Genomic DNA, 16182 nt, shown 5'->3' on the forward strand with positions numbered 1-16182 from the left:
AAGTGTGTATAAAATGGCAATCACAAAAGTGGGCTCAAGAGCATATACATTGATATAATAAATTTTATTATATGAGTAATGAGTAATATGTTACTTTTTTATAATCAATGCAGTACAGTAACCAAAATAAGTTATTAATATGCAGATTAAATTGTTTTGGAGGCCCTTCATTTTATGTGGCCCTCTGCTGTGGGTCTTGTTGCACATGCACAGGGCCGGCCATATATATATATATATATATATATATATATATATATATATATATATATATATATATATATATATATATATATATATATATATATATATATATATATATATATATATATAAGCAATATGAAATTAATACGAGAACTAAGAATTTTCGAAACCTAAATACACGGATAAGCGGGTACAACAAAAAACCCCATTAAAAAGAGAGATTACAAACCAAATACAGTTATGAGAGGAAAAACAAAGGATCTTTTTAAACTCATAAAAACTATAAATTGAGTGCGTAATATCTCCAATGAACGACCACTTCTATAGTAAAGACTTGATATTCCAAACCGTATTATCAACAACCCAACCTTCATTTCGGAAGCAAATACCGTTCCTAGTTAACTAAAATATCCACGAAATAGCTAACCAAACCAAACCACATTTTCCCTCTTTTACTTTCTTTTTTTACAAAAAATGTACCAATCCATAAAACTATGAAGACACTCTTCTTCCAAATCTTCCATCGATTTTCCAATCCACATATATATATATATATATATATATATATATATATATATATATATATATATATATATATATAGGGACGGACCCAGAAAAATTGTGTTGTGGGGGCGGTCAAATATTTTTACAAACAATTATTAAATATAGAGTATAAAAAAATATTAAAAAGAATTATTTTTATTTGTAAATATTTAATATATTATTACTATAATATTCAATTTTATCAAAATTATAAACACATTCAAATAAATATATGTTTCCTTAATAAATACATATATATATATATATATATATATATATATATATATATATATATATATATATATATATATATATATATATATATATATATATATATATATATATATATATATATATATATATATATCCAAAGATTAACGTCAAAATGAGCTTTCATATAACGTTAATTTTGATGTTATTCAATGACATAGTAAATCATTATAGATTAAGCTCAAACTTTATAGGAATGATCTATATGATATTATGTTTCAATCCAACGGTTGAATTTAAAAAATATTATTTTGAGATGTAGTTATTGAACGAGTGTAACTCGTGGTGTAACTCTTCGGGTGTAATTTGATCCCTCCTCTATATATATATATATATATATATATATATATATATATATATATATATATATATATATATGGAGCGTATCCGGTGAGAACTGATATCTTATATGAGAAATGAGAACTATTAATAGCAATCGTTAGATTTAATTAACGCTTGAGATTGTAATAAATAAAATAAGTTGGAATATACATTATTATTTCTAAATGATTATTTCTAAATAAGTATAACACTCATTTAATATTAGATATTATTTTTTTAATAGGCTTGATATGGTTGATTATCTTAAATGAAAATAAAAAGTATTTTATTTTTCCTTTTTAGGTCTCTTATTTTAAGTTTTTTTTTAAGAATTATTTCTATAAAACCTACCTTATAATTGCAATCAATTTTTGAAGAATTATAATCGCAAACAATTTTTAAATATAATCACAATAATAGAAATTTAATATAACTAACCCTATAAGCCTTACCTCATTTCCTTCTTCTATCTATAATTTGTATTTTTCATTAAATATAATAATCACAATAATAGAAATTTGTATAATAGTAGTAATTTAATATAGATAGTTTTGATTAATATATTAGTTGTTATTTTTTAATATAAACATTACATATGTTTAAATATTAATTATAAATAAATACTTTTATAAAAAAATATAATTTATAAAATACATATAAAAAGCATATACAAATATCTTTAAAAAACCTATTATTATTAATATTAAAGAAAAAATATTTTTTTTTATAATTAATACAATTCTATTTGTCGTATCCAAAAAATAATTAATATATATTTTTTCTTTTTTTATAAAATTATATAGTGATATTTATAAATAAATATTTATATTAGTTTCTATTCTTTGAAAACAACGTTATAATATATATAACTATTTAAATTAGTAAAAAATTATTAGAAAATTGTATAATAATATAATATAATATAACTAAGATTTTATATTAAAAATTCAATATTGTAAATATGATTTTATATTAAAAAGAAAAAAATATGAATTATTTGTTTGGATACAACAACATATAATTATATTAATCATAAAAAAAAAATTAAGATTAAAATCAACATGGTTTTTTTTTGGTATATTTTTAAGTAGGTATTTTAAAATAATTATCTTAGTTTTAAAAAATTTATTTATAATTAATATTTAAAAATGTATTATCGTTATACTAAAAAGTAATAATATATTAATTAACATGTCAATGTTATTATGTATTAGAAAAATAATTGCTACGATTATGAATTTATTTTTTGGGACACTAATAGAATAAGGGACGTATAAAAAAATGGCTGCAATTATAGTGTAGGTCTTATAGAAAAATTTCTTGAAAAATATCTTAAAATAAGGGACATAAAAAAGAAAAATAAAATATTTTTTATTTTCGTATAAGACAATCAACAATATCTAATATTAAATGAGTGTTATACTTATTTAGAAATAATCATATACATTCCAACTTATTTTATTTATTACAATCTCAAGCGTTAATTAAATCTAACGATTGATATTAATAGTTCTCATTTCTTATATAAGATATCAGTTCTCACCGGATACGCTCCCATATATATATATATATATATATATATATATATATATATATATATATATATATATATATATATATATATATATATTGTGTTATGGAAAGTTAATAATGTTTTCTGCCAATAAATACAATGATCAATAATATACATATACTATGTATATGGCATATGTTACATTCAGGAAGCTTTATTAAAAAAATTGTGGGGGCACCAGCCTACAGACAGATTAACTTAGGTCCGTCCATATATATATATATGAGGACGACTCAAGTGAGAACACTTGGTTATTATAAGAAATGAGAACAATGAATCACGATCATTAAATTTGATTTTAATGGACTGGATTGATTTCTCTTTCTAAGATCTTTAATATTTAATGGACTGGATCTTAGAAAGAGAAACCAATCCAGTCCATTAAAATCAAATTTAATGGTCGTGATTTATTGTTCTCATTTCTTATAATAACCAAGTGTTCTCACTTGAGTCGTCCCCTATATATATATATATATATATATATATATATATATATATATATATATATATATATATTTAATTGGTTTAAATTTGGCATGTTGAGAACTAGTATATATTAGGATTAAATATGTTTTAGATCCTTATAAGTATTTTATATTTTATTTTAAGTCACTATTATTTTGTAAGAATTTTAAAATTATTTAACTACTTTTTATTTTTTAAATAATTTTTATATATATTTATAATGCTATAATATATTTATTTACAAAATTTTAGAATTTTTTAAAATGAGAAGAATTAAATATGAAATTTTTAAATTTTAGAAAAAAAATAATTTTAATGAAATTTTTTACTTAAAAAATTAAATTTTGAGTTTTTTTTAAGAAATTTTTTAAAACATTCTAAATATATTTGCAAGATAATTATTCAAAAATAAACATTGATTTAATAGTATTGACTAAAATTACGTTTATAATAATTTTGTATGAATCAAAATATATCATTTATTTTAATAGGAACCAAAAAAAATTAAAAATTTAATATTTTATAGGAACAAAACTATATTTAACATATGTACTAAAAGCAAGAACCATACAAAAATATAAATACACTAAAAAGCTTGTTAGGTTTCTTACTTTCTTTTACAAAAGTTACAGGTGCAATATTTATTATGAACAAAAAGCAGTAGGCAAAACGAGGTGGTCTTACTTAGCAAGACATCAATATTATACTTAAACTCATTATTCAATAAGAAAAAAGTATTTGCATGTGTAGTTTGTTGATTTTTATTTGTATATATTTTGATGTGTTATTGTTGTTTTAAGGGAAATGCTAATCAGTGTCATCTGGGCAATAGTTAAGACTTTAAAATAGTAAATTTATTTCGGTAATCTGCATATTTAATGTTCTGAAAATCGAAATATTATATTTTCTATAAAATATTTTCTTTTTTTGGAATGCTTAACCATTGCCCTGAGGGCACTGGTTAGCAAGACCCTTGTTTTAATGATAGCATGACAAAAATAAGACTTTTCGTCAATATGTCTAAAAATTGAAAATATAATGTCTAATATATCTTACTTAAAAAAATAAAAAATCCAAAATACTTCATTAGACATGGCAACGCAGTGGTTCAGGGATGGTTTTTACCTCCTCAAATTCAAACTCGAATCCTCAATCAATTTTCGTTCCCCGCCTCAAATTCAAATGGGGATGAAGAATTAAAACTCAAATTCATCACAAACACGTTTGGATTGGGTTTGGATATCTCGTCCCGCCACTTAGGAGTGTTCATGGGTGCGGGTCAATCCACAAACCCGTTAACCCAAACCGAACCAACTCATAAATTACCCAAATCCGTTCATTTACGGGTATATCCAACCCAACCCGCAATAACCCATATAGTTTTGGTTCGGATATCGGATTTGAGTTTTGCAACCCGCGAATCCGTTGACTCAATTGATGTTACATTACAAATTTTTATTTTTTATTATTATTTTAAATAAAAATATAAAATTATTATCTCCGTACTAACCATAATTTTTTCAAAAAAAAAACTTTATTCTTCACCAATAATACTACTAAATCAATTAATTTTCGTAATTCTAGGACAAAATGTTATTTCTTATTTTCTTCTGTATCATTTCCAACTTATGCATTTTATAAAAATAATGTGTCTTAAGGAATTTTATATTATTATCTAGTGTTATGTCATGTTGATTAATATTTTTTTTAATTAAGAAAGAATATATATTAATTCAAAAATACCAAAACAAGCAAGGTGATCCTAAAGGGATCCAACCATCCAAGAGGACAAGTTCTACATCATGAGAGGCACAAGGTGGCTCCTAATCTTTTTTACTTTTCCACCCTCTATACGATATATTCTTTATAGTATTGTTAACTATATTTGTAATATCAACAGTGTGTCCAAAAATAATACTATTTCTATAATGCCAATTCTAGTAAACTGTTTCAGCAGCTATCATCTTGAGGAGCTCCACGCGCCAACCTTTTTAGTTCTATTAGTCAACCACATCAACTATGCATCCCAATGTGTTGGTATATGAGACTCTTCCATCCACTGGAGCATCCCACGCCATATAGGACTGGTTTTCTCACAGCAGAAAAGAATATGGTTCATGGTTTCCTCAGTGGAGATCCACAGACTACAAATGTCATTGTCCAACATGCCAAACTTCTTGAGCCTAGCCTTGGTAGCAAGCTTACCATGACAGGCTAACCAAAGGCAACGCACAGCGCGAGGTCTAGCTTTATTCCCCTGAATTAATCTTCTCCAAGGAACTCTTTGACCTTCATCAATTAGCTTGGCATAGAATGCCATAGCCTTGAACTGGTGGCTCTCCGCAGCCCTATTCCACTCCATTTGAACTTTAGTTATCAGGTTTCTAGTACTCAGAATGCCACGCATGATCCAAGAGTTCTGAATCTTGGGTGCGTACTCCATCACATCCTCACCCTTGAAGTAGTATGTGTGAATCCAAATCACCCACAGGTTATCAGCTTTACAACAGAGATTTCAAAGGCACTTGAGCAACATAACTTCATTCCACACAGTCATATTGAGTAAATGTAATCCACCCTGAGCAATTGGTTTGCACATAGTGTTCCAAGCCACTGGACACTTCCTGCTAATCTCTTTAGAACCTGTCCAGATAAAACTACGGCAGATGGCATCAATCTTTTTAATCACCATTTTTGGGATGGGAAAGCACTGCATCCAAAACTGAGCCATGGCATGACAAATGCTTTTCACTAATTGCAGCTTGCCTACATAGCTAAGAAGCTTAGCAGACCAGTGGTGAATGCGGGTAACAATCTTGTCTATAAGAGGAAGGTAGTGACTTATGCTAAAGCTTCTTGGTAGTTAAGGGAACTCCCAAGTATCTAAAAGGATAGTCCCCTTCTTGGAATCCAGAAACATGCTTCATAATAACCCTGTCATCAAAATTTAAACCACCAAAATAAATCTTGCATTTGTTTGGATCCATTACCATACTTGTGGAGGTAGAGAATTTATGCATAGTCTGAAGCATCATTTGGCCAGATATAGCATCCTCTCTGCAGAATAGTAAAATGTCATCAGCAAAAGTTAGGTTGGTCATTTTAACTTTCTCACATTTGGGATGGTGATTGAAATTAGGATCAAGCTGCATTCTGTCTATGAGTCTAGTCAAGTACTCCATAATGAGCATAAAGAGTAAGGGAGAGATAGGATATCCTTTCCTAATACCTCTTTGAGCCTGAAAATTATTAGTATACTCCCCCATTATGTTGAACCTGTAGGACACAGTAGTCACACCCAGCATAATTCATTGGATGAACTGATGAGGAATACCAATCTCTCTCATAATATCTTTAGGGCCCCCAAATTGACCATATCATAGGCCTTTTGAAGGTCAGTCTTCATCATAGTCCTGAGGGTCCCACCTTTTATGGTATAACCTTTAATAGGCTCATAGGCTAGCATGATATGGTTGTGAATATTCTGGCCATGGACAAAGGCAACTTGATTATTGCTTATCACAGTTGGAAGCACTCTCCCAAGGCTGCTAGTCATAATCTTGGAAATGACTTTGTAAAGAATAGTACAAACAACAATGGGACGATAGTCTTTAACCTCTATAGCATCTTGGTCTTGGGAATGAGAGAAACCATAGTGTTGTCGAAAGGTCTGTAAATTCTGCCCTATTCAAAGTATTCCCTCACAATAGCTATCACATCACCTTTAACAGTCCTCCAGCTGGTTTTGAAGAACTTTGCCCCAAACCCATCAAGTCCTGGCGATTTTAGTTCCGTAATACCCTGAAGAGCTTTGTAAATTTCCATTGGATGAACTGGTGAGGAATACCAATCTCTCTCATAATATTCTTTAGGGCTCCCCGATTGACCATATCATAGGCCTTTTGAAGGTCAATCTTCATCATAGTCCTGAGGGTCCCACCTTTTCTGGTATAACCTTTAATAGGCTCATAGGCTAGCATGATATGGTTTTGAATATTCTGGCCATGGACAAAGGCAACTTTATTATTGCTTATCACAGTTGGAAGCACTCTCCCAAGGCTGCTAGTCATAATCTTGTAAATGACTTTGTAAAGAATAGTACAGACAGCAATGGGACGATAGTCTTTAACCTCTTTAGCATCTTTGTTCTTGGGAATGAGAGAAACCATAGTGGTGTCGAAAGGTCCATAAATTCTGCCCTATTCAAAGTATTCCCTCACAATAGCTATCACATCACCTTTAACAGTCCTCCAGCTGGTTTTGAAGAACTTTGCCCCAAACCCATCAAGGCCTGGGGCTTTTAGGTCCCCAATACCCTGAATAGTTTTGTAAATTTCCTCATCAAAAATTCTGCTAATTAGATATTCCCTTTGCCCAAGAGTAAGCTGCTTACACATCCTCATGGCAACAATATCTATTTGATTGAGATTTCCCTCAGAACTTCCCATTAAATTCCCATAGAACTCAAGGACTTTTTTGGCTATCTCCTGCTGGTTCTGAACAATAGTACCATCTTGCTTCCTCAATTTATGCAGGCTATTAGAGTGATATTTGGCTTTGATGTGAGCATAGAAGTAAGAGTTGTTAGCATCCCCTATTTTCAAATATTGTATCTTAGCCTTCTACTAAAGAATTTTTCCTTCAATCTCATTGAGCTCAATGACCTGTTCAGTTAGCCCTCTAATTTTATCAATTAAATTGTTGTTCATTATGTTGTCATTCAACTCCTTTTGAGCATTCTCCAAACTGGTCCTAGCAACAACCAGTCTAGGTTGAATGTCAGATCATGCTATGCTCTACATGTTGATTAATATTAGATATTATATGATGTGCTTCATTCATTTTGTGTGTTAAAAATGAGTATAAATATATTGAATTGTGTTACAATATTTTTAAATTGAAAAAACATTATTATTTTTTAATTTAAAACACAACCCACGAACCCAATCCAACCCAACTCATAAATGAACGAGTCGGTTTGGGTTGGTTTTAATAATGAAATTGCGAGTTGGACAACGAACCCAACTCATTGAAGTTTAAACGGGTTGGATAACAGGTTAGGACAAACCCGGTCCAACCCAACCCATGTACACCCCTATGGCCACCATCCATTTAGTAAAATTAATTTTTATAATAAAAATATTTACATTTTCAAAAATCAAATTACATAATAAATAATAAAACAAAACAATCTCAAAATATTTCATACATACATTTCAAATATTTTAAATAATAAATACAAATCAAATTATCAAAAGATCAGCCACATATTTAATTATATAAATTATGAAATATAAATAATAATGCACATAAGAAAATAAACGGGACGAGTTCGGGGTGGATACTAGTGTCCAAATTACCCGACCTGTCCCCATATTTTATAATCGGGGAAAACCCAAACCCGAATCCAAACTCAGTCAAAACGGGTTTTCCCCGTCAACTTCGGTGCGGGTTCGAGTGGGTACCCCGGCTACTCACGGGTATGAGTTTTATTGCCATGCCTATACTCCATTTTCTCAACACCCTTAGTCATTCATTGGACGAAGGTAAAAAAATCCAAAGTACATAGAATTTTTAACTAGTATATTATGTTGCGGATATGGCTGACAATGAACCGAACCAACTCGAAAATAGTTTGAAATTCAATTCTAAAATTAAATCGTTGAACTAGGTTCATGAACCAAATGAGATGAATATGAGCTATAAACTAAGTTCGTTAACTAAAATTCTGGTAGGTCATACTTCAGATGTCATACAGAATGTTAAGACATTTGATCCAACATTTAGCTTAACAAGGTATAAAAATAGCAATCAGAAGAACAATAAACAACACAAAAAATTGTTAACCCAGTTCGGTGAAATCACGCCTACTCTGGGGGCATACCAAGTTAGGAAGAAGATCCACTATCAGTAGTACTATTTTATGTAAACAACCTCCGGTTTACAGATAAACAACCTCCGGTTTACCTAGTCACTACCTAATGCAATCTTTATCTCAGAACCCAATCTAAGACAAGAGAACCTCTGCTCACTCCCAACCACCGCAATGGTGTTGAACAGTTTCCAATCCCCGGAACTGTATCAACGACTTAGTATTCTCCTTCTATTGTTTAAATTCTTCAGATTCCTATCTTGGAGTTACTTCAAAGCTTCCTCCAAGAACAATACTCCTCTTGCCTACAGGCTTCGAGGATCACAATGGTAACCTTCCCACAGGCCGGGAGGCTTACTTGGACTAATCCTAATGACTACATCGTTATATTCTTGGCTTTCCTACTTTTCTTAGGTTACAATGCTTCTATTTATAACCTATTCCCAACTGGATTTGAGCTTCTAATCACAGCATATTTGCTGTTACAAATCAGTAACATCTTCTGCTAAAACATAGGTCTTCAATCAAATCTTTCTAAATTGCATCCAATTATAGAAAGTTTTGTGTTCTTCAAATATTCCTTTTGATTATCTTGACCTTTAAATTTGTGCCTTTAAAGATTGCATAATATTCAGAGAATATTCTGCATCACTCAATACAGACTGAATCTTCCAACTCAGCAGGCATGATGTCTTGTGCTTCCTTATAAGACATCTTGTTCCAGATGTTGAAAGTCTTCAACCCAACATGTTATGACATCAAGTACGACATCTTCTGTACATGTCCAATAACATATATGTCCTATCTTTCCTTTCATATTATTTGTTTTACAAAAAATCTGCCAATCCTTAAAAGTACAGAACTAACAATCTCCTCTTTGGCATATTTTTGGCTAAAAAAAATAACACATAACCACCCACCCAAAAAGGACATCAGCAGCAACTACTCTAAAATGACATCAGCAGCAGCTTCAACTTTCAAGACATCTTTTACATCATCGTGGAAAGGAAGGTCCAGTTTGGAACCGGAAGCATCTTCAACTCTATGATGTCAAAACATCTTGTTCGACATCTTGAACAACATTCTGATTCAGCTCCATCTGCTCCACATCTTGAACACCAAGGAACAGCAACCCCAGGATTGTTAGATAGAAGCTCCCGAAGTCATTTGGTGTACATGAGGAAGAAGATATATAACTCTCCGCCTTAATCGAAGAACTACCTGTATGATATGTGATACTGGGTACACAAATGGTGTAACTCAGATCACAAGTCACAACAATTCTTCATAACTCGGAACACAGGTCACAAACAGATACCAAATAGTCTTAAGATAGAAAATTGTTTTTCGACATGTTTGGATATTAGATGTGAGTATAAACTCCTGAATTATCATCCGAGTAACACACCCATTCTCCGCCTTTTTGGCCAAAAATTGACAACTAAGGCCATCACAAAACCAAACCCAATATCAGCTTACCCAGACCCATATGAACCTCATAGTGTTTAACACTTCCACACATCGTGAACCGATGAAAGTATAAGGCTCTATAAATAGGCTGATAGCAGGCTTAGGGAGTAACGATCCTTGAAGGAATGACAAATTAACCGGTCAAGGAAGGCGTTATTAGAGGAAAGAATAAACACCACAACCCAATGTGTACCGTCCAAAAACTTTGAATGCTTTTAAAACTATTGGTATGTTTCCTTTGAACATATAAAATATCCACGTGCCTAGTCAATCAGAAAAGTATTCCAATTCCAAGATTGGTTTTTTACTATCTTTTCTGGCTGTGGACCAATTCTTCTGGAAGAACCAATTTCCTAAGATAGTGCATGCACAGTCATGGACACTACCCACTGACTAAGCTTTGATGTTATCTTCCAAAATGCTCCTTTCCTAGATTTCCATTCTCTGCTTGATCCTGAGATTATAGGAAGAGACTTATTTCCAATAAAGCTTCCTGCACAGTCACTAACATCTCTATCTGACGGTGCTAGACCTTATCTGCTGAGTGGCTTTCTTGTTTGACTTAAGGGAGGCATGTTCTCAAACATGTCCTGACATCTGGTCATACATTGCCTCTTCCTCAGTTCTTCAAGACTACTTCTTTTTCTTTAATCAGCTCCAGTTGATATGTTAAGACACGAAGCATGATACCATCAGTACCCTTGCAACAACTTCATACCCCTCAGAAGTCATCTTCACATTTCATAGGTAACACACATGCTAATAGGAAACCCCTTCCACAATTCTTAGATAGCACAAACTTGGCATGGACAGAATGTTAGAGCATTCTTGCACACCAACTACAAAGACGAACTCAAAACTCTGGACTCACATGATGCTACACTCAAACAGTGTTGCATGGAACACAAACAAAAACAAACTCAAAACAGATACAAAATACAAGACTAGACTCAACATCATTCTTTTCCCCCCCTCTTTGGCTTAACCTTGACAAACGATAATAAGAAAATAACAAAACGCAAAAAAAACTTACAACAAGAACAAGCAAACCCTAAGAAACCCATAGTAGGTCTAAGTTTCTCCCCAAAAAGAAAGTTACCCCGGGAAACTAAGAGTAAGTCTAGGTTTCCAAAAACAAAAAGACTCAACAAGAAGAAAACATACCAGAAAAAAATACACACAATTACCTCCACACTAGATACACTTGATTAGGAATTTCTTCGCATATTCTTGAACAAATTTTCCCAGCTAACCTGCTACACAAGATCCAGACTGCCACTTTCTGTAACTTAGAGTAGAAGAACCCCTTCTTCATCAGCCATTCAGCTCTTGCCTTTACTGTAACAGCAATCATGTTTTTCCAGAACACGTTACTATAACTAAGATCAGATACACCTCCATACCATCAGAACTGTCACTTCTGACACTCTTGCTGAGTGTCAAGATCTTCTTTTTATCCCTAGAAAACTTACAAGAGCTTACAACCGCCTCCTTGATGTTATGACAACGCCTAAGGCATCACCTTTAGAGTCTCACACCCTCTGTAGTTTAATCAAATTGCCACACATCTGAAATCCATAGAGAGAATTAAACTCTCAAAAATCATCATATCCATAACAAATTCTGAAATATGATATTTGGAACACAATAAGCAAATAAAAGGTCCCCCGTCAATGTATTTATGCTCAGTGTTCTTTAGACACAGATAAGTACTCAGTCTCCCGTCTGAATATTTACCCTTACAGAACTATCATAGACAGACTTTCTTCATATGGACTTTGCTAACTATCCTTGATTTCATGCATCCCTATGAATTACATACCCTTTCTTGGCTGAAAAATACACTATTTAGATGATGCTCCAGCATCATATTTGACATTACTCTCAATTATTTGTGAAAGTCACATACTACGGCTTTGGAGGATCCTCCGTAGTAATTTATGCACAACTCCTTGCAGGGGACACAGGAGCTCACTAGATCAGCTTCCAACATTATGTCACAATGTTCTTGACCTTCATACCTAAGAAATCAGTTCTAACTTGAATCAAAAGTAAACTGAACCATGTGACAGATGTATGACTTGTCCACCAAATAACATGTCAACCTGGGAATTGTTTTGAGACAAAACAATCTTAGATACACACCACATATATCTCCTCTTCCAGGTCAGGAGTAGGTTCCAAACAATTCACTCACACCATATTTGTTTAGCACCCAGAGCATCTACTATGAGACAAGATTTTGCATACTTGTTAACATGATGTCCTTCAGAAACTGAACCTGGTTCTGAGAAACACATATCCCAAGCCTCAGCAGCAAAACCTATAGACATCTTCCTAGATAGGTCAAGTATTAGGAAGACTCATTCAGAGTTCAAGATGACTTGCTCTAACTTTCCTTCAATAGCCTCATCAGAAAATATCTTCATGAGTGGACTTGAGAAATGATCCTCGAGTATCTTTGGCACCTTCACTGAGTTAGTTGAAATTGTCTTGCACAATCGTCACCATAACCTATAAACCTTACTGTCCAACCTAACCATAGGGGACACGGAACACCTAGGCTTACATCAGATACCATACAGCGGAGCGAAACCTCTCATTATCTCCTTAACAGACTTCAGGCCTTGCAAGACTTGACATTCAAGGAATACCAAGTTAGGTTTGAAAATAAATAAAACACTAATAGAGTAAGGCTACAACCTTCCTTCCACAACATAGTCCATCCTCCTCTTCAAGGGACCATATATATAATACCTTGATCAAAACTAGAAAGTATCTTCCCAGGATCTCATCTAGAGATAGAACATGATGCTTTCTCTAAAACCAAATGAAATTCTGGTAGGTCATACTTCAGATGTCATACAGAATGTTAAGACATCTGATGCAACATTTAGCTCAGCAAGGTATAAATATAGCAATCAGAAGAACAATAAACAACAGAAGAAATTGTTAACCCAATTCGGTGAAATCACACCTACTCTGGGGGCATACCAAGCCAGGAAGAAGATCCACTATCAATAGTACTATTTTATGTAAACAACCTCCGGTTTATAGATAAACAACCTCCGGTTTACTTAGTCACTACCCAATGCAATCTTTATCTTAGAACCCCATCTAAGATAAGAGAACCTCTGCTCACACCCAACCACCACAATGGTGTTGAACAGTTTCCAATCCCAGGAACTGTATCAACGACTTAGCATTCTCCTTCTATTGTTTCCATTCTTCAGATTCCTATCTTGGGTTTACTTCAAAGCTTCCTCCAAGAATAATACTCCTCTTGCTTACAGGCTTTGAGGATCACAATGGTAACCTTCCCACAGGCCGAGAGGTTTACCTGGACTAACCCTAATGACTACATCGTTATATTCTTGGCTTTCCTACTTTTCTTGGGTTGCAATGCGTCTATTTATAACCTAGTCCCAACTAGATTTGGGCTTCTAATCGCAGCATATTTGCTGTTACAAATCAGTAACATCTTTTGCTAAAAATAGGTTTTCAATCAAATCTTTCTAAATTACATCCCATTATAGAAAGTCTTGTGTTATTCAAATATTCCTTTTGATTCTCTCGACCTTTAAATTTGTGCCTTTAAAGATTGCATAATATTCAGAGAATATTCTGCATCATTCAATACAGATTGAATCTTCCAACTCAGAATGCATGATTGTGCTTCCTTATAAGACACGTTGTTCCAGATGTTGAAAGTCTTCATCCCAACATGTTATGATATCAAGTAAGACATCTTTTGTACCTATTTAATAGAATATATGTCATATCTTTCCTTTCATATTATTTGTTTTACAAAAAATCTTCCAATCCTTAAAAGTACAGAACTAACATTAACTAAATGAGATGAACTACCATATATAGTTCGACTCGATAGGTTCATGAGTCAACTCAATTATATATGAGATAGATTATATTGTCTTTAAGAGAAGGTTTAAAGATTTACTTCAAATATTAGTCCCATATTTTATTTTAGTCTAACGGTTTTAATTGATAATTTATATTCTCAAGTGAGCAAAATATTTCTACAAATAATTATACAAATAAAATCAACATCGTATAAATTCCAATCTAATAACTTTTATTTTATTTTTATTTAAAAATATATTAATTTAAAATGTCAAATATATATATACATACATATATATATATATATATATATATATATATATATATATATATATATATATATATATATATATATATATATATATATATATATATATATATATATATATATATATATATAGTCTAACGGTTTTAATTGATAATTTATATTCTCAAGTGAGCAAAAGATTTCTACAAATAATTATACAAATAAAATCAACATCGTATAAATTCCAATCTAATAACTTTTATTTTATTTTTATTTAAAAATATATTAATTTAAAATGTCAAATATATATATATACACACACACACACACACACTTTAAAAATTACTTTAAGTCCGTGAAACGAGCGAGTTGAACCTAACGAGATAAACCTAGCGAGTTGAACCGAGTTCGTGAACTTCTAACGAGTCGAGTTTGAGCTGAAAAAAGTTCATGATGAACTCGAACTCGAACTCGACCAATTCTTAATGAGTCGAGTTTAAGCTTAAAAAAGTTCGTGATGAGCTCGAACTCGACCAATTCTTAACGAGTCGAACTGAGTTGAGGCGAGTTCGACTCGAATTAACTCATTTCCAGCCATAGTTGCAGAGTTTAAAATGATTTAAATCCTCTTTCATTTAATTATTTTTTTGGACTATAGCCCTTTAAAACCCCAACAAAATAACTTTAAAAAATACCTCTTCAATGGATGGTCGAGGTCTCCTTTAAAATATCACATAGTGTACTCTCAGTCAATAAATGGTTGAAGGTGTTGAAAAAATAGGATAATTGAGGAATTTTTTTCTTAAAAGTAGGGTATCATCAAAATCTTAGAGTTATGATACAAACCAATTTTATTCCAACAATATCCCCATTTTTGATGATGACAAACACAAGTATTTAAGAACAATGGTTATTAATTTAAGGCTAATACCTTTTTAGTCTCTTACATCAACCTTTGGGTCCATTTTGGTCCTTTTTTCTTTAAAAATGACCAATTTGATCCTTAATCTACTCAAACAGAGTTAAACATTCTTTTATGTCAAATAATGATAAACGACATTAGACTGCGATTATGTGGCAGCTGAGGTGGATTGCCTTCTTCATAACCTTCTTTTTCCTTGCTGAATCTGTGTTTTATTTACCCCACATCTAACCCTTATTTGAATAGGCTAAAAATCCCCAAATTGAAACCTAATTCGAGTATATTGGTGCCTTAATCATGAGTTCTGACCGCGTTTCATCATCATCAGTGAAAAATAATAGTGATTCGCAAGTATACAGCAACTCTAATTTTCCATGGAAACCTTTTTGTCGTTGTGGAGACATAGTTGTACTTCGAAGGGCAAGAACAACCAACAA

At 31.9% G+C, this 16182-nt stretch overlaps 1 protein-coding gene across 1 annotated transcript; it reads right to left on the reverse strand.

Annotated features, from left to right (window-relative positions):
- Positions 1-6219: 6219 nt before the first annotated feature.
- Positions 6220-6639, reverse strand: LOC131596669 (uncharacterized). Its single transcript, XM_058869399.1, has one exon. The coding sequence runs from the start codon at positions 6637-6639 to the stop codon at positions 6220-6222; it is 420 nt and encodes a 139-aa protein (XP_058725382.1).
- Positions 6640-16182: the final 9543 nt, after the last annotated feature.

This window comes from Vicia villosa, linkage group LG1, assembly GCF_029867415.1.
Source record: "Vicia villosa cultivar HV-30 ecotype Madison, WI linkage group LG1, Vvil1.0, whole genome shotgun sequence".
NCBI classification, from domain to species: Eukaryota; Viridiplantae; Streptophyta; class Magnoliopsida; order Fabales; family Fabaceae; genus Vicia; species Vicia villosa.